The 19939-nt window shown below is 41.0% G+C and overlaps 1 protein-coding gene across 1 annotated transcript; it reads left to right on the forward strand.

Annotated features, from left to right (window-relative positions):
- The first annotated feature begins 17214 nt into the window (after positions 1–17214).
- Positions 17215–19939, forward strand: LOC143724277 (transmembrane 4 L6 family member 4-like). The gene is made up of 5 exons (XM_077217254.1): positions 17215–17489; positions 17770–17859; positions 18360–18502; positions 18583–18766; positions 19512–19939. The coding sequence occupies exons 1-5, from the start codon at positions 17316–17318 to the stop codon at positions 19515–19517; spliced, it is 597 nt and encodes a 198-aa protein (XP_077073369.1). The 5' UTR covers positions 17215–17315; the 3' UTR covers positions 19518–19939.

Consider the following 19939-nt stretch of genomic DNA (forward strand, 5'->3'; position numbering starts at 1 on the left):
GGATCAGCAAACAACACTATCTAGTGTAAGCACAGTACCTGGCACCACACGGCACCCAGAGACAAGGAATCACACCACGCCAGAGCATATCAACACATCAAACCACAATAGAGAGTATTTTTGTGCTTTGTGCTTAAGAGTAATACTTGTCTTCTCTGAAAAACACTAATTACATAAGAGAGTAATGAAGAAGAGCTACAAAATAACTGTAAATGCTGAAAAGACTGTAAGAGAGTTTTGTGGTCAAAATGATACAGTAGTGAAGATATGATACTTACATTTGAACACAAGCACAATTTAGAATTAGATTTTTATTTTATTTACTAATTTAATGATGACACGTAGTTTGGTGAATATTCTAAAACAATGATTTACAATTAAAATATTTTGCATGTGAGAAAATTCAGTATTCTCCTCATCTTTCACCAAATGTATGACCTTTATCCTTTTGTATAAATACTATCATATTTTTTTATTACTCTGGACTATTATTTTTATGTATGTACTCATATTTATCTATGAACATTCACCTTTGTACCATGAGGTTACTCCAGTGGCCCCATCCATAAGTGTATTTCTGTCTATTTAATTACTGAATCTTGTACCCACACACCTGACCCTAACCTTACCCGTATCACACACACCTGTCGCTAACCTTACCAGTAACACACACACCTGTCGCTAACCTTACCAGTATCACACACATCTGACCCTAACCTTACCAGTATCACACACACCTGACCCAAACCTTACCCGTATCACAAACACCTGACCTTAACCTTACCCGTATTACACACACCTGACCCTAACCTTACCCGTATCACACACACCTGACCCTAACCTTACCCATATCACACACACCTGACCCTAACCTTACCCGTATCACACACACCTGACCCTAACCTTACCAGTATCACACACACCTGACATTAACCTTACCTGTATCACACACACCTGACCCTAACCTTACCCTTATCAAACCCACCTGACCCTAACCTTACCAGTATCACACACACCTGACACTAACCTTACCTGTATCACACACACCTGACCCTAACCTTACCAGTATCACACACACCTGACACTAACCTTACCTGTATCACACACACCTGACCCTAACCTTACCCTTATCAAACCCACCTGACCCTAACCTTACCAGTATCACACACACCTGACACTAACCTTACCTGTATCACACACACCTGACCCTAACCTTACCCGTATCACACACACCTGACTAACCTTACCCGTATCACACACACCTGACCCTAACCTTACCAGTATCACACACACCTGACCTTAACCGCACCCGTATGACACACACCTGACCCTAACCTCACCAGTATCACACACCTGACCCTAACCTTACCAGTATCACACACACCTGACGCTAACCTTACCAGTAACACACACACCTGTCGCTAACCTTACCAGTATCACACACATCTGACCCTAACCTTACCAGTATCACAAACACCTGACCTTAACCTTACCCGTATTACACACACCTGACCCTAACCTTACCCGTATCACACACACCTGACCCTAACCTTACCCGTATCACACACACCTGACCCTAACCTTACCCGTATCACACACACCTGACCCTAACCTTACCTGTATCACACACACCTGACCCTAACCTTACCCGTATCACACACACCTGACCCTAACCTTAAGTCAAGTCAAGTCACCTTTATTTATATAGCGCTTTTTACAATACAGATTGAATCAAAGCAGCTTCACAGTGATAACATGAAAATAATATAACAGAGTTTGTTTCTAAAAGAAAATTGCGTCAACGTCCACCTTAAGTAAGGCAGATCAATAATATTATTGAATAATAAATGTCCCCAACTAAGCAAGCCAAAGCCAAGGCAACAGTGGCAAGGAACCAAAACTCCATCAGGTGACAGAATGGAGAAAAAAACCTTGGGAGAAACCAGACTCAGTCGGAGGGCCAGTTCTCCTCTGGCCAACGAAGGAACAGTGCATGATTTATGATTCGGGCAGCATTACAAGTCAGATTGGATCGGAACATTTAGAATATTTATCCATTTCCATCTTTTGGAGGTCCAAGTAATCACGCCGGTGTTGAGACGAGTTGTTGAGGATCAGTGCCGTCCACCATAGAGGGTCCATATCGCCGGTGTTGAGTCGTCTCTTCACAGGCTTTGTGATTGGGGTATCTGAAGTCTCCGTGAAAGGCTGGATACAAACTTGAGCTGACGAACGCCGTTTTTCTCGGGACTCGCGTCCCGAGATAACAGCAGAAAAGCAAAAAGGGAAAATAATTTGCGTAGCTGCTGTTCATAATGATTTCCATAACACGGGCGTAAATGATAAAAAACATGAAGACAGTGATTCTTGCGTCCCAGAGTCACCCCCCTCCGTCCCCCATTCAACTCAGCCCTGTTTACTGACCTCTACATCCCTCCTGCTGCTGAGACCCAACCACAATCTCACAATCTCTCCGCAGCCCAACCATACGCACCGACCCGTTTGACTAAGGCTGTCGAGCCCCACTGTCGTCGTTAAAGCAGGTTCAGTGGCAACGGTTCCGTATGGCATACCACCTACCGCAAAACACAATATCTACCCAACCACCCGTCATTCACGCAATATACACAGGAACGTAATGACTGTAAATACTATGCAACCTATACAAATAACCTACAGACTCTTCAAGTTTTATAATATTAAATGCATTTGATCTGATTCAGCAGTGGTATAAAAGGTAAGCATTATGTAAATGCTTGGCTAAAGAGATGCGTCTTTAATCTAGTTTTAAACTGGGACAGCGAGTCAGAGCCTCGAACAATATCAGGAAGGCTATTCCAGAGTTTTGGAGCTAAATGTGAGAACGCCCTTCCTCCTTTAGTGGACTTAGATATCCTAGGAATGACCAGAAGCCTCGAATTTAGTGATCTTAAAGAACGCGATGGATTGTAGGGCGATAGAAGGTCCATTAAATACACAAGAGCTAAACCGTTTAGAGCTTAATAGGTCAGTAATAGTACTTTGTAATTGATACGGAACTTGATAGGTAACCAGTGTAGAGATGATAAAATTGGTGTTATATGATCATATTTTCTTGACCTAGTAAGAACTCTAGCAGCTGCATTTTGCACTAACTGTAGCTTGTTTATTGAGGATGCAGGACAGCCAGCTAATATAGCATTACAATAATCTAGTCTCGAGGTCATGAATGCATGAACTAACTTTTCTGCATCAGAAACAGATAGCATGTTACATAGCTTTGTAATGTTTCTAAGGTGGAAAAAGGCTGTTCTTGTAACATATGAAATATGATTTTCGAAAGACAAGTTGCGGTCTAGTATAACACCCAGGTCTTTTACTGTAGTGGATAAAGTAACAGGACATCCTTCTATATTAAAGTTGTATTGTAAGTGAGTTTGTGGGTAGTTTTTTGGACCAATAAGTAATACCTCCGTTTTATCTGAATTTAGTAGCAGGAAATTACGCGTCATCCAGCATTTTATATCTTTGAGACACTCTGTCAAATTTGATAAGTTAGTGTTTTCATCTGGCGGTGATGAAATATATAATTGAGTGTCATCAGCATAACAGTGGAAATTAATTCCATGTTTTCTTACCAAGTGGGAGCATAGATATTGAGAATAGCAGAGGGCCTAACACCGATCCTTGCGGCACTCCATAGTCTACTGACGTTATCTTTGATTTTTCCCCATTTAAACAGACAAAATGATAACGGTCTGATAAGTACGATCTAAACCAGCTTAATGCCTGTCCCTGAACACCAGTGTAGTTTTGTAGTCGATCCAGGAGTATTTTATGATCGATAGTGTCGAATGCAGCGCTAAGATCGAGTAGAACTAGTATTGAGATACAGCCTTGGTCAGAAGCTAAAAGTAAATCATTTGTAATTTTAACTAGCGCAGTTTCTGTGCTATGATGCGGTCTGAATCCTGACTGGAATTTTTCATATATCTCATTTTCTTGCAAGAAAGAGCACAATTGAGCGGACACAATTTTTTCTAGTATTTTAGACATAAATGGAAGATTTGAAATAGGTCTGTAATTTGCTAAGTTATTTGGGTCTAATTGCGGTTTCTTAATGAGAGGTTGTATTACTGCCAGCTTGAATATTCTTGGAACATGACCTAAAAATAAAGAGTTAATAATATTGAGAAGAGGCTCTTCCACTACAGGTAACACTTCTTTCAGTAGTTTAGTGGGTATTGGATCTAATAAACATGTTGTTGGTTTCGATGCAATGATAAGTTTATTTAGCTCTTCCTGTCCTATAGTTGTATAGGTATCCAGTATCACACACAACTGACACTAACCTTACCTGTATCACACACACCTGACCCTAACCTTACCCTTATAAAACCCACCTGACCCTAACCTTACCAGTATCACACACACCTGACACTAACCTTACCTTAGCACACACACCTGACCCTAACCTTACCCGTATCACACACACCTGACCCTAACCTTACTCGTATCACACACACCTGACACTAACCTTACCCGTATCACAAACACCTGACCCTAACCTTACCCGTATCACACACACCTGACCCTAACCTTACCCGTATCACACACACCTGACCCTAACCTTCCCAGTATCACACATACATGAGCCTAACCTTATCCGTATCATACACACCTGACCCTAACCTTACCAGTATCACACACACACCTGACCCTAACCTTACCCGTATCACACACACCTGACCCTATCCTTACCCGTATCACACACACCTGCCCCTAACCTTATCCGTATCACACACACCTGCCCCTATCCTTACCAGTATCACACACACCTGACCCTAACCTTATCCGTATCACATACACCTGCCCCTATCCTTACCAGTATCACACACACCTGACCCTAACCTTACCCGTATCACACACACCTGACTAACCTTACCCGTATCACACACACCTGACCCTAACCTCACCCGTATCACACACACCTGACTAACCTTACCCGTATCACACACACCTGACCCTAACCTTACCCGTATCACACACACCTGACCCTAACCTTACCCGTATCACACACACCTGACCCTATCCTTACCAGTGTCACACACACCTGACCATAACCGCACCCGTATCACACACACCTGACCCTAACCTTACCAGTATCACACACACCTGACCTTAACCGCACCCGTATGACACACACCTGACCCTAACCTCACCAGTATCACACACCTGACCCTAACCTTACCCATATCACACTCACCTGACCCTAACCTCACCCGTATCACACACACCTGACCCTAACCTTACCCGTATTACACACACCTGACCCTAACCTTACCAGTATCACACACACCTGACCCTAACCTTACCCGTATCACACACACCAGACCCTAACCTCACCAGTATCACACACACCTGACCCTAACCGCACCCGTATCACACACACCTGACCCTAACCTCACCAGCATCACGCACCTGACCCTAACCTTACCCGTATCACACACACCAGACCCTAACCTCACCAGTATCACACACCTGACCCTAAAGTTACCCGTATCACACACACCTGACCCTAACCTTACCCGTATCACACACACCTGTCCCTAACCTTACCAGTATCACACACACCTGACCCTAACCTTACCCGTATCACACACACCTGACCCTAACCTTACCCGTATCACACACACCTGTCCCTAACCTTACCAGTATCACACACACCTGACCCTAACCTTATCCGTATCACACACACCTGACCCTAACCTTACCAGTATCACACACACCTGACCCTAACCTTACCTTTGGCTGTTGGTGGCCAAATAGCGCGAAAAAAGGTCAGAGGGACGCGGAACTCTAGAACCCGTCCCAGGGGCCCGTGACGGGACGCATACGTCAGTTTCGGGCCGATCGGGCGTTTCCTTCGAACCGTTTTGCTGAAACACATATTTGGAACCGATCTAGAACCACCAAACCCGTGATCTAGAACCGGGGGCCGCCGGACCACCGCCGTGCCGAATTTGGGGCCGCTGCGACCTTTCGACCCCTTTTGGCCCCTGTTTTTTTGACGTCCCACGTGCAACTTATTCCATGGGGCTGTTGGTGGCCAATTAGCGCGAAAAAAGGTCAGAGGGACGCGGAACTCTAGAACCCGTCCCAGGGGCCCGTGACGAGACGCATACGTCAGTTTCGGGCCGATCGGACCTTTCTGTCCACCCTTCCCCGAGCACATGGTCCAATTAATGGCAGCCCTCTTGCACACACAGAAAGACATATGCTCAGTAGAACCAAAGCGAGGAGATTTTTGCACAAAAAAATGATACACTTGGAACCGATCTAGAACCCTGCGATCCGGGATCTAGAACCGGGAGCTCCTCGACTACCAGGGCGGCGAATTTGGAGGCGGTGCGACCTTTCGACCCCTGTATTTCCGGCCGCCCACGTGCAACTTGTTCAGTTCAAACTTCACAGGCGCTTCCAGGTCAAGGGGGTGTTTTTTGGCCAAACGAGCAGCTTTGGACGCGGAACTCTAGAACCCGTCCCAGGGGCCCATGACGGGACGCATACGTCAGTTTCGGGCCGATCGGGCGTTTCCTTCGAACCGTTTTGCTGAAACACATACTTGGAACCGATCTAGAACCACCAAACCTGTGATCTAGAACCGGGGGCCCCCGGACCACCGCCGTGCCGAATTTGGGGCCGCTGCGACCTTTCGACCCCTTTTGGCCCCTGTTTTTTTGACGTCCCACGTGCAACTTATTCCATGGGGCTGTTGGTGGCCAATTAGCGCGAAAAAAGGTCAGAGGGACGCGGAACTCTAGAACCCGTCCCAGGGGCCCGTGACGGGACGTACGTGTCAATTTCGGGCCAATCGGACCACCGTCCACGAAGTACCTGTGAAATCGCATTGAATAAGTTGCACGTGTCACTGAACCTCGTTCGGCCCCTGGAGGTGCTAGGGGCCCGAAACTTCTTGGAAAGCTGCGTCACTCGGCCCCGGAAAGCACACAGAGAGGGGAACGTCTAGTCACACAAAAAAAACACTTGTTGCCCAATGTCCACAGAACACCTATGAAAATCAATGGGATAAGTTGTACGTGGGACGCTTTGCCGTTTGGCCCCCGGGGGCCCTGGCGGCCCCAAACTTGATCTGCCTGCTGTCACTGGGGCCCAGAAAGACCCTGGGGGATGGAGAAAGCTGAACCATGTGTGGATCAGGCCGAACCGCCGAAACGCACACTTGGGAACCACGTAGAACCTTGAAACTAAGGATCTCGCCCCGGGGCACGCTGGGCTACCCTCACGCCGAATTTCGAGGCCCTGTGACTTTTCGGCTCAGAGTTAGAGACACAGTGACTTGAGACAAAAAACAGGTGGTTAGGGGTCAAAATAGGCACTTCGTGGTACTGAGGAAGACTATGGTGAAGTTTAGGTGGTCGGGGGACCCCATAGGCATTTCGTGGCAATGGAGAAGAAAATAGTTGGTTAGGGGTTAAAATAGGCACTTCGTGGTACTGAGGAAGACTACGGTGAAGTTTAGGTGGTTAGGGGACCCCATAGGCACTTCGTGGCAATGAAGAAGAAAATAGGTGGTTAGGGGTCAAAATAGGCACTTCGTGGTACTGAGGAAGACTATGGTGAAGTTTAGGTGGTTAGGGGACCCCATAGGCACTTCGTGGCAATGAAGAAGAAAATAGGTGGTTAGGGGTCAAAATAGGCACCTCGTGTTACTGAGGAAGACTATGGTGAAGTTTAGGTGGTTAGGGGACCCCATAGGCACTCCGTGGCAATGAAGAAGAAAATAGGTGGTTAGGGGTCAAAATAGGCACTTCGTGGTACTGAGGAGGACTATGGTGAAGAGTAGGTAGTTGGCGGACCCCAAAAGCACTTGGTGGACTCCCACGAGGTGCAATGGCACCCCCAGAGGCGTCCAAAGATGGCCTATGCTAATATATGCTAATCTCGGCCACTTTATATGCGATTTTGGAAAAGTGACATGGCACCACTGAATAAGCAGCTCGTGTCGTCCATTTCGAGCATGCGGACCTTGAAGTGTCGGTGCTGACAATGCCAACTTAAATGAATGGGGAAAATACCACGAAAAGCTTGACTTCCCTTGCCCGTATCACACACACCTGACCCTAACCTTACCCGTATCACACACACCTGACTAACCTTACCCGTATCACACACACCTGACCCTAACCTTACCAGTATCACACACACATGACCTTAACCGCACCCGTATGACACACACCTGACCCTAACCTCACCAGTATCACACACCTGACCCTAACCTTACCCGTATCACACACACCTGACCCTAACCTCACCCGTATCACACACACCTGACCCTAACCTTACCCGTATCAAACACACACCTGACCCTAACCTTACCAGTATCACACACACCTGACCCTAACCTTACCCGTATCACACACACCAGACCCTAACCTCACCAGTATCACACACACCTGACCCTAACCGCACCCATATCACACACACCTGACCCTAACCTCACCAGTATCACACACCTGACCCTAACCTTACCCATATCACACACACCTGACCCTACCCTCACCCGTATCACACACACCTGACCCTAAGCTTACCCGTATCACACACACCTGATCCTAACTTTACCAGTATCACACACACCTGACCCTAACCTTACCCGTATCACACACACCAGACCCTAACCTCACCAGTATCACACACCTGACCCTAACCTTACCCGTATCACACACACCTGACCCTAACCTTACCCGTATCACACACACCTGTCCCTAACCTTACCAGTATCACACACACCTGACCCTAACCTTACCCGTATCACACACACCTGACCCTAACCTAACCCGTATCACACACACCTGTCCCTAACCTTACCAGTATCACACACACCTGACCCTAACCTTACCAGTATCACACACAACTGACCCTAACCTTACCCATATCACACACACCTGACACTAACCTTACCTGTATCACACACACCTGACACTAACCTTACCTGTATCACACACACCTGACCCTAACCTTACCCGTATCAAACACACCTGACCCTAACCTTACCCGTATCACACACACCTGACCCTAACCTCACCCGTATCACACACACCTGACCCTAACCTTACCAGTATCACACACACCTGACCCTAACCTTACCCGTATCACACACACCTGACCCTAACCTTACCAGTATCACACACACCCGACCCTAACCTTACCCGTATCACACACACCTGACCCTAACCTTACCAGTATCACACACACCTGACCCTAACCTTACCCGTATCACACACACCTGACCCTAACCTCACCCGTATCACACACACCTGACCCTAACCTCACCCGTATCACACACACCTGACCCTAACCTTACCCGTATCACATACACCTGTCCCTAACCTCACCCGTATCACACACACCTGACCCTAACCTTACCCGTATCACACACACCTGACCCTAACCTTACCAGTATCACACACACCCGACCCTAACCTTACCCGTATCACACACACCTGACCCTAACCTTACCAGTATCACACACACCCGACCCTAACCTTACCCGTATCACACACACCTGACCCTAACCTCACCCGTATCACACACACCTGTCCCTAACCTTACCCGTATCACACACACCTGACCATAACCTTATCCGTATCACACACACCTGACCCTAACCTTACCCGTATCACACACACCTGACCCTAACCTCACCCGTATCACACACACCTGTCCCTAACCTTACCAGTATCACACACACCTGACCCTAACCTTACCCGTATCACACACACCTGACCCTAACCTCACCCGTATCACACACACCTGACCCTAACCTCACCCGTATCACACACACCTGACCCTAACCTTACCCACATCACACACACCTGACCCTAACCTTACCCATATCACACCTCAATAGCAGCACAAGTGTTTTACAATACAACATGAACACAATAAGTATATTGTACTTATTTTTCGATGTAAATACATAGTACTTAAAGCTACTTAATATAAAGTGGGACCAAATATAAAAATATAGTTAAAAAATTGAGGTATGAGAATTATTTTTAACATACTATGACAGAGTTAAAAGTTGAGCTAAAAGAAAAGGCGACTTTGACTAATGATATGGATTTAATAATACTGAGAAGGGTTTTCAAAACTTCAGAAACAACTCTTTCTGTAGCTTTGTGTGTATAATAGAGTCTGGCACATACTGATGTGTAATACTGAAGGGCTGAAGTGGCAAATTCAGCTGCAAAGTTTTCTTTCTTATGTTTTTCTCCAGTTTTTGATCTCCTTTTTGTAGAAATCCCCTATTTCTCTTTTTGTACATATATCTTTGAAAACTATAATGAAATGTTCAGTGATTTCTGATGAGAAAGTTCTCAAGAATACTGAAAGATGTCATTCTTTGACCAAATGATGAGACAGAGAGAAAACATTGTGTTTTCTAAAGCACTGTTTAAACTGGTAGGTTGTGAAAAAAGGTTCACAGGTCTTTTTGATAGGGTAAAAACAAAAACAAAACAAAAAAACAATGCTAAATGCAAATGCTACTAACCATTTACAGTTGTAATCTAACTTATTCAACCCCCATTGCAAATCAGGTTTATTAGCAAAATTAACTTTTAACTGTTTGCAATGAACAAATCAAATCAAAGTAATGAAATAGCTCAACACAACAAATATTTCAAGTGGTTGCCCCACATTTAACTGAAAATGTAATTACTTCTATAGTCTCAAAATGCAATGGGGGTTGAAATAATTTGGATTACAGCTGTAATTGTGCATAGTTAGGAATAGCAAAATAAATGAAATAATACATTTTAAAAATGAACAGAAATCTTTCCCATGTATTTTCTTACTGATGTCAAAGACATTTCATTGTCAAGTTAATATAAATGTGTACTCAGACTAATTAATGGTGCTTATATCAATGATATTAAGATGTTAAGTTTGTTTTGTGGTAAGCATTACAAATGTACCATTGACAAATGACATAGGACTCACCCTCAACTTTGACACAAGATAAATCAACAAGCATACAATGTTGTGCAATAATTATGGTGAACATATATGGGTTGGTCTAATATTTTACTAGCATCATAACTGATAATAGTGGGAAACGTTTTGTGTGTTTATTTGTCTGTCTCTTTATATCAGTTTCTATATTTGACTCTCTATGTATATTTTCTCAGACAACTAGTAAATGTACAGGCCAAAATACATTTATCTCCTCTAATAATGGTGTGTTATGTCTGGTTCTCATTAACAGAACTTCAAAGTTCCTCTTTTTACGAAATGCGTTTGGCTTCCACAACTTTTGAACAATGTCTCAGTGATTTTTGCCCATACAATGAAAGTCAATGGGGTCTAAAAGAACATTTGACCACACTGACTTCCATTTTACAGACAAAAACTATTTTTAAAAATATGTTGTGTAAAGTAATTCAGGTTTGCAATGATGTGAAGAAGAGTAAATGATGACAGAATTTTATTTTTTGGGTGAATTAACCCGTTCAGGGTCAGAGTAAAGAGAGGGTGATTTGATGATTTGGTGTTGGGTATGTATCGATGATATAATCATAGGAGTTTTGTGTCAGTGCATACTTAAAATGTGCGTCACCTGTGTCCATTGTCTCAAGTATCTGAACTATCATGGTAACTGTTGCTCTGGGAAACACATGTGTGTTTTAATAATGCACATTGATCTTTCCATTGACTTCCCTCCCACATCTGATAAGATCAGCTAAAGAGAAGTCCTTTGGACCTGTCACTCTTATCATCGAAGAAGACACACCCTTAAAATGGGGAATGAGCAAACTTCTGTGTGCAGGTTTGATGACGAGATGTCTGAAGTACAGATTATGACGCCATGATAAAATCTATGAAATAAACTTTTATAGGCCATAATAACTTATTGTTATATATAATCGTATAATGTCATCGGGATACTTTATTTAGCTTCACAAAGGGGTCAAAAGAAACACTCGACAAGACTAGAGTCATATAGTCATATTTTATATTTTATATCGAAATAGCATTACCATTAGCTCCAACAGAAAACATATAAAGAGAACAACAGCAATGCAACTGTAATAAACACAATATTATGGACTTATTACACATTTATAAAATAAACATGGGCAATAATAGTCATCATCAAGAAACAATTGCTCCGAGAAGTATTATAACATTATCACTTTCTCATTATCCAGGATGATGGTTCATTTTCAAACTCTGAGCTATCCCATAATGCCTCTCAGTATAAAAAATGGCAGCTGTGGTTGCCAGAGATTGACCAGCAGCATTTTAGGTTTTACAGACTTAACTTAAATTTATAGTAAAAAAACGTATTTCATTGTCGGATATATTGTTAATTTACATGACATGTTGAAGTACTAATTTCTGTTTTCTACCATTGTAATACATTGACAACCACCAATCACAGTGGATATGAGAGTCACATGATGAATCAAAGCTCACACAAGAAGCTTTTCATCAAGAAAGTTAATAGTTATATAGAGAAGCTGCACAGTCGCAATCACACAAACACTAGACACCATCATAACACACATTAATATAACAAAAGTTAATTTAACAAAATTAAATGTAACATGAAACCCTAATGTACATAACTGCTTAGAAAATATCTAAGGAAAACTATAAAGAAACAGTTAGATCTATCATAGTTATTCACCGTATATAGAACAGAAACTTTCTGTTAACCAATTAACAGTTTTTCACTGTAGCATTTTACTTTCTTTTACCGTTAAAATCCCGATCATTTCTACAGTGTACATAAACACCACAAACACTGCATTTTAATATGAACTTGAAAGATTGTGCTGAGAGGAATGAGGAGTGGAAGAGGAAACTCCCACAAAAGCAATGCAGCGACCCTGGGCAGTAAGCCAACACTGGACACTGGACACCAGCCGGGATCAGGCGAGGTTTGTCAGGGTCGCTGTTGTTCAACTGGACCAGAGGATATATTTACAACAGGCCTTTCAGCCCATGCATGCGTCATGAAGTGTCTTCCTTACACACTAGCAGAATCCTGTGCACAAGATACACCTTAAAGACTCGATAAATGCAGTTTATTTTAAAGCAGGACATTTTGAAGGGTGGTATTAATGGGAAGGACATTTTCTGAGAGTATTTGAATGGACTTAAAATGCCCCTATTATGCTATTTTAAAGTTTCCTAATGTTGTTGTGGAGTCTCCTACAACAGGTTTACGTGCATCAAAGGTAAAACAAACTGTTTCATTTTCTCATAATATACTTTTGCACATCAGCACATTTTCAAAGATTCTCAAACGACTCGTCAGATGAACCAATCTCTCTAAATCCCTCCTTTCCACAAGATACTCTGCTCTGATTGGCCAGACAGCTCAGTCTGTTGTGATTGGCCAGACAGCTCAGTCTGTTGTGATTGGCCAGACAGCTCAGTCTGTTGTGATTGGCCAGACAGTTCAGTCTGTTGTGATTGGCCAGACAGCTCAGTCTGTTGTGATTGGTCGACAGCTCAGTCTGTTGTGATTGGTCGACAGCTTAGTCTGTTGTGATTGGTCAGACCAGTTCAGTCTGTTGTGATTGGCCAGACAGCTCAGTCTGTTGTGATTGGTCGACAGCTCAGTCTGTTGTGATTGGTCGACAGCTTAGTCTGTTGTGATTGGCCAGACAGCTCAGTCTGTTGTGATTGGTCGACAGCTCAGTCTGTTGTGATTGGTCGACAGCTCAGTTTGTTGTGATTGGTCGACAGCTTAGTCTGTTGTGATTGGCCAGACAGCTCAGTCTGTTGTGATTGGTCGATAGCTCAGTCTGTTGTGATTGGTCGACAGCTCAGTCTGCTCGTGAGTCTTCCTAGACCGTAAACTAAACACAGTAACAAACAATGACGTTGATTTTACCATATCAATCCGAGCGCGAGTCCGATGATGAAACGCTGGAAGAACTAGTTCTTCATCCCGACCTCCATCACAAGAACGACTCAAGCAGGACTCAGTGTTTCTCAGTGATGCGCTACTCAGTTTGAGGAACATTATGGGATGTTGCAACTGTAATTCCTCACCATCAGCATTAACAAGTGCATGTCCATCAACAAACCGATTATTTTACTTGTACTTATTTATGTACAGAGCATTTTTCTAATATATTGCAATGAACACGTGGAAACTGTATCAATAACAGTGCATGTATGCAATACATTAGCCAAGCTCTAGCGTGAATGACTGATGTAACATAAACGTTGCTAAAACAAATCTTACTTCATGCTTTATCTTTCAGTTTTAGGTAATAGTGGCCCACAGCTGATCAGCAGAAGTATTTCAGTAAGACAGTGATAACATGAGTTAGCCAGTTAGCAGGAGACCTACACAACATAAAACTCAAAACTAAGTATTTTGAACACCATCTTTCAAGAGCAAGCGGTTTGCGAATCCTACATTGAACTCCGAGATTTGAGAAGCAGTCGTCAGTAAAATAAAGGGAACACAGCAAAAGTTTAGGATTACACTGCTGTGGTATCGTGGAAAAGATGAATTTTAACCACTGATTCTTCACATGCTCGTCATTGGGCAGTGAAAAAAAATTAATAAAAAAAAATGTCTTTACCTTCACATTGTAGAGCACAGCGTCTTCTGGACATGATGATATCCAGTGTCCACAGGAATCAGCTGCCGTGTTCGAGTTTCCCTGGTTTCTGCGCGCGCTATATGCTAATGTTTCGTCTTGACGTCACAACGAAACGGCACTTTCAGATTTAAAACTTTGCAGGATGTTTTCATTCACTTAGAGCTATATTACACACTACATGAAAGGTCATTTTCAAAAACCCATAATAGGGGCCCTTTAAGTATGCAATGAATACTAAAGTCAGTCTAGTTGTTCATTTCCTGGATGTTCTTGTCTATTAATAAATGCTCCCCTTTTGAGTATTACTGTTGCCTGTGTTGTGAGTCATGTCATGTTGTGTGTGAATTTAATTTCCAACTTACTTGGGGTTTATTTTAACCCAGCAATACAGTTATTTTTAAACAATAGTTCAGTTAAGCCCAGCATGTTGGGTCAAACATTGAACCTGATGGGTTATTATATCCATATTTGACCAAGCGCTTGTGTTGCCAAAGTGACCCAAATTAGGCTGTTTTTAACCCAGCATTTCTAGAGTGTGAAGAACATTTCATCCATGGCAACTTTCTATTCCACGAAAGGTTCTTTATAGTGGAAAAAAGTTTTTTTCACAACAACAAAAACACTTATTTTAAGAACTGTTGACTTCTTCATGGAACATGAAATGGTTCTTTTATGGCATTTCCTGCGAAAACCTTTAGCTATGTTAGCACAGAGACTTCACACTGGAAACTAAGATTCAGTACAAAAAAAAGTGTAAATAAAGGCCATAAAATATTCTTTATTGGCCTGTAAAATCAAAAGTCAACATTTGTCCAGAACTAATGCTATGAAGCCTGTCTAAGATATTTGTAGCGTCACAAGTGTTTTATCTCTGTCTGAGACTTGGTCAGGTAACTACAAGTATGCAAGATCAACAGTAGAAACGAAAATAGTTAGCCGATAATGAGACACAAACGTCTGTAATTATGACTGATGCTGTCGTTTGTGGATAGTCAATGTCATTCACATAGATGATCTCTTATGGAAAAAGTGTTGCTATACCATGGTGTAATGAAGGTATCAGATTATAAATATCATGGTACAACTACAAGACAATAATAGCAGAATTGGACACAACCAAAAAATGTGGAAGTATACAGGGCAAGAAAAAAGGGATGTTGTACACTTTTTATACCCGTGAAATATGTTAAAGTTAAAAAAAGAGTACTTTTTAAGGAAATAATAGACTTTAAAGGAACATACGTTGAAAAGAATGTAACGATTCAAGACACTTAATACATGTTATTTGCAATTAACTGAAAATGTATAGTAGTTTGAATTTAGATTAAATACACATAGCTGAAATTTAGTGTGCTTTTTTGACTTAAGTAGGATTTACATCTTTATATGTAATTTCATAATTACTTATTTTGTCTTTGTAATGTGGTTTAAGTTACTGCTGAATGTACTGACAGGCATTGATGATAAACTAAAATATACCTTAATGTAATTTCTATTGAAACTTGTCTGTCATAGATATATTTGTAATCACACATTTTTGTAATGAAGCAGTTATTAATATTGAATTATTTGTAATATCAAATAACAGACTACAGTTAAAATTATAACCAAGTTTACATGTGATTTAGTATGTTAGTCAACCAAATCAGTCTTTAAAGCATGATTATTAAAACATGATTTAAAATGTACTTAAGTAACACTTTTAATGTGAAATTATTACACTGCAAAAAATGTTTTTCTTACTTAGTTTTTTTGCCTTTCTGTTTCCTGTCCGAAATTTCTAAAAATTCTTAAATCAAGAAGCATATACTAGAGAAGTAAAATGACATAAGATATAATATCTTGTTTTCTAAAAAAGAAAGAAAAATATATAAAAATTAAGTGAGTTTTTGCTTAAAACAAGCAAAATTATCTGCCAATGGGGTAATAAAAATAATCGTAATTCAAATGGAAAACAAGAAAAAAATAATCGTAATTCAAATGGAAAACAAGAAGAAAATAATCGTAATTCAAATGGAAAACAAGAAAAATAATCGTAATTCAAATGGAAAACAAGAAAAAAATAAAAAAACAAGATGATTCTTCTTACCCCATTGGCAGATAATTTTGCTTGTTTTAACTTTTGATCTTTTTTAAATCAGAAAACAAGATAGAATTTCTTATGTCATTTTACTTCTCTAGTGAATTCTTCTTGATTTAAGAATTTTTTTTAAATTAGGATTTGGTTGTATGTAATTACGCATAATTTACTGTTATTACTGTGGAACGTACATGTAACAAGGATACTGTAAAATAAAATGTTATCGCTTTTTTTTTTTTTACTGTGTAAAATGTGTAATTGCTATTGAGCCAGGCAGTCAAAGTAACATTTAAAACCTGAAAATCTGTCCGGGTAAAAATGGGAAAAAGCATCATTCACGTCATTTTTTTTTTGTCATGAAGTATTGTGAATGAAGTATTGTGCATGCTAAGGTGGAGCCGGTGTGACTCAGTGCTGATAGTGTGTGTGGCTCTGATAGAGGAGCAGGACACACCACAGTTACACATTTACAGACCGGTGCCTATAAATCCTCACACACACACACACACTCACCTGCACAAGCACAGCCACGGACACCTTACCCGAACAAGGACTCCATCGTCACACACCCGGTCCTGGACTAAACTTCCCTCTGAATCATGTGTTCTGGAAACTGTGCTAAATGCCTGGGGATCACGCTCATCCCGCTGGCCATCATCTGTGTGCTCTGCAACATCCTCCTGTTCTTCCCCGGCGGGAAAGTGGCCGATGTGAGCGATGACATCACAGACGAGGTCTTTTACCTGGGAGGAATCCTGGGATCCGGTGTGCTGGTGAGTGAACGCTCGGACGTTCTCATTTCTCTACATGAAATGTCATGCATTTAACGTGTCAATTTATGTTCAAAAAAGGGTTTATGGAGGATTTAAATTTGCTCTGTTTGGAGCTCATTTTCTTTAGGCTTACTGGTTATGTGCAATATCGTGAGTTCTTTTAAGGAAGTGTTTTTATTTCGCTAAATGTTACACTATTTTTTTGTTTGATTTTAAGATTTTTGAGTAAATGTAGAAAACCCTCACATTTACTGAATATACTGGGATGGTCTTTGTTTAGATGATCTTCCCAGCGCTGGTTTTCCTGGGTCTGAAGAACAACGACTGCTGTGGATGCTGTGGGAACGAGAGCTGTGGAAAACGGTTTGCGGTGAGAAAACTCATCTTTAACTCGAACGCTCTTCTCTTGAGGATCAGAAGTCATGTGACAATTGACATTTTCACGCCATTCTTCCACACAATGGCCACGTTATTCCCGCCATCTGAGAAAGGCCTTTCCGGGTTAAATATTCAGAATATGCATTTTTTTCTTTTTTTAACTCTTATAAGCGATTTTTGCAACACACTGGCTACCGTTTTAAAGAAGAAAGATGAATGCAATTACAGTTCCAAACATTATGGTAACATTTAAGGTAAAAAATATATATAAAAAAATTTGCTGCCTTACATTTTTAAGTACAATCAACTTGGATATTTAAGTCATTTCAACTTAAATTTTACATTAAACTGACAATTTTTTTTATCTTGTATAGCCTAACTTAAAAAAAAAAGTTTTTTAAATAACATTTTTTAACTTATTCTGATGAGTTAAAGCAATATAAAAACATATGTCATAACTTATTGATCATATTTCGGTTTGTTTTGATCTAGATGTTCAGCTCGATCCTGTTTGCCGCGGCCGGAGCTGTCGGCGCCACTTACTCCGTGATTATCTCATGTGTGGCCATTAATCACGGACCCAAGTGCTTCACAGAAGAAAACAGCAATTTCACCCAATACCAATTTAGCGAAGGGTACGTGTTTATTTTCCAATAACAATCAAATCAGATAATAACCCAGTAGCCGTAATGTAACACTGTTTTATGTCCTTCAGAAACTACCTGTCCAACCACACGATGTGGGATGTGTGCACGGGCCCCGGGGACATCATCACGTGGCACCTGACCCTGTTCTGCATCCTGCTGATTACCGGCCTGGTCCAGATCGGCCTGTGCGCTTTCCAGGTGATCAACGGGCTGATCGGCACCATCTGCGGGGACTGCTGCGGCTGCTGCGCGGTACGCTAACCACGGCACAGCACTACACTTACAGACAACTGAGGAAACCCAGTGCCTTCAGTGAATTATTAAGTAAATAAACTTCATGCTTAATCGAACAAATTGAGTAATGTGGAATTGTCAAGTTCACAAAACTTAATTTTTTCAATTAAGCATTAAGTTTATTTACTTAAAAAATTTAGTAAACCTGTTGCCTTAAATTTATTAGGTAAATAAACTTCATGCTTAATCGAAAAAATTAAGTAAATTGGAATTGTCAAGTTCAAATAAATTTTTTTTTTCATTTAAGCATTACGTTTATTTAGTTAAAAAATTGAGTAAACCCGTTGCCTTCAAATTATTAAGTAGCCTAAATAAACTTCGTGCTTAATCGAAAAAATTGAGTAATGTGGAGTTGTCAAGTTCACATAACTTAATTTTTTCAATTAAGCATTACGTTTATTTACTTAACATAATTTAGTAAACCTGCTGCCTTAAAATTCTTACTTAATCCAAAAAGATAAGAAATTTGGAATTTTCAAGTTCCAATAACTTAATTTTTTCAATTAAGCATTACGTTTCTTTAGCCTACTTAATAATTGTAAGGCAACGGATTTACTCAATTTTTTTAACACTTTTTACAGTGTGCTAATAATAGTCCACAGATTATATCTGCATTGACAGAGTTAGATTGCATGATTGCATGATGTATGCAGATTCATGTAGCATTCATATCTATAACATGTTTATTTGTGTTTATCTGCAGGAATAAACCACTCGGAATAGACATGGATCAATGATTCTTCAGTTCTAATCATACACCGAAATCTGTACTTGTCAACATTTTTCATCTCATGATTTTTATTTATACTGTTCAGATGGATGGTGTTTTACTCCGTTTGCTGTATTCCACATTCTGCCCGATGGCTGATGGCTTATGAAGGCAACAGATATTTGATATTGTTATATAAATAGGCCTATATAGGCTACTTATGATGTATGATACAGATTTATACGAAACAGGATATTCATACAGTATATATAATAGCTATAGTGTATTGATACATAGGCCTATTAAAAAGATATTTATTCAAACTGTAAGAGAATGTTATTTTCGTACAAGTATTTAGTCTTTTTTAATGATGAAAGGGAGCGTGCAAATATGTGAATTATTTGATTAAAAATTGAAAAACA

Source organism: Siphateles boraxobius, unplaced genomic scaffold, assembly GCF_051911475.1.
Source record: "Siphateles boraxobius isolate OS27281-9 unplaced genomic scaffold, OSU_SipBor_1 71, whole genome shotgun sequence".
Lineage (NCBI taxonomy): Eukaryota > Metazoa > Chordata > Actinopteri > Cypriniformes > Leuciscidae > Siphateles > Siphateles boraxobius.

What these genes read in the sequence shown, in the direction of transcription:
- LOC143724277 (XM_077217254.1), top strand. Translation starts at nt 17,316, where the DNA reads ATGTGTTCTGGAAACTGTGCTAAATGCCTGGGGATCACGCTCATCCCG. An exon ending in TCCTGGGATCCGGTGTGCTG is followed by an intron (nt 17,490 to 17,769) that starts GTGAGTGAACGC and finishes GTCTTTGTTTAG; the next exon opens with ATGATCTTCCCAGCGCTGGT. An exon ending in GCTGTGGAAAACGGTTTGCG is followed by an intron (nt 17,860 to 18,359) that starts GTGAGAAAACTC and finishes GTTTTGATCTAG; the next exon opens with ATGTTCAGCTCGATCCTGTT.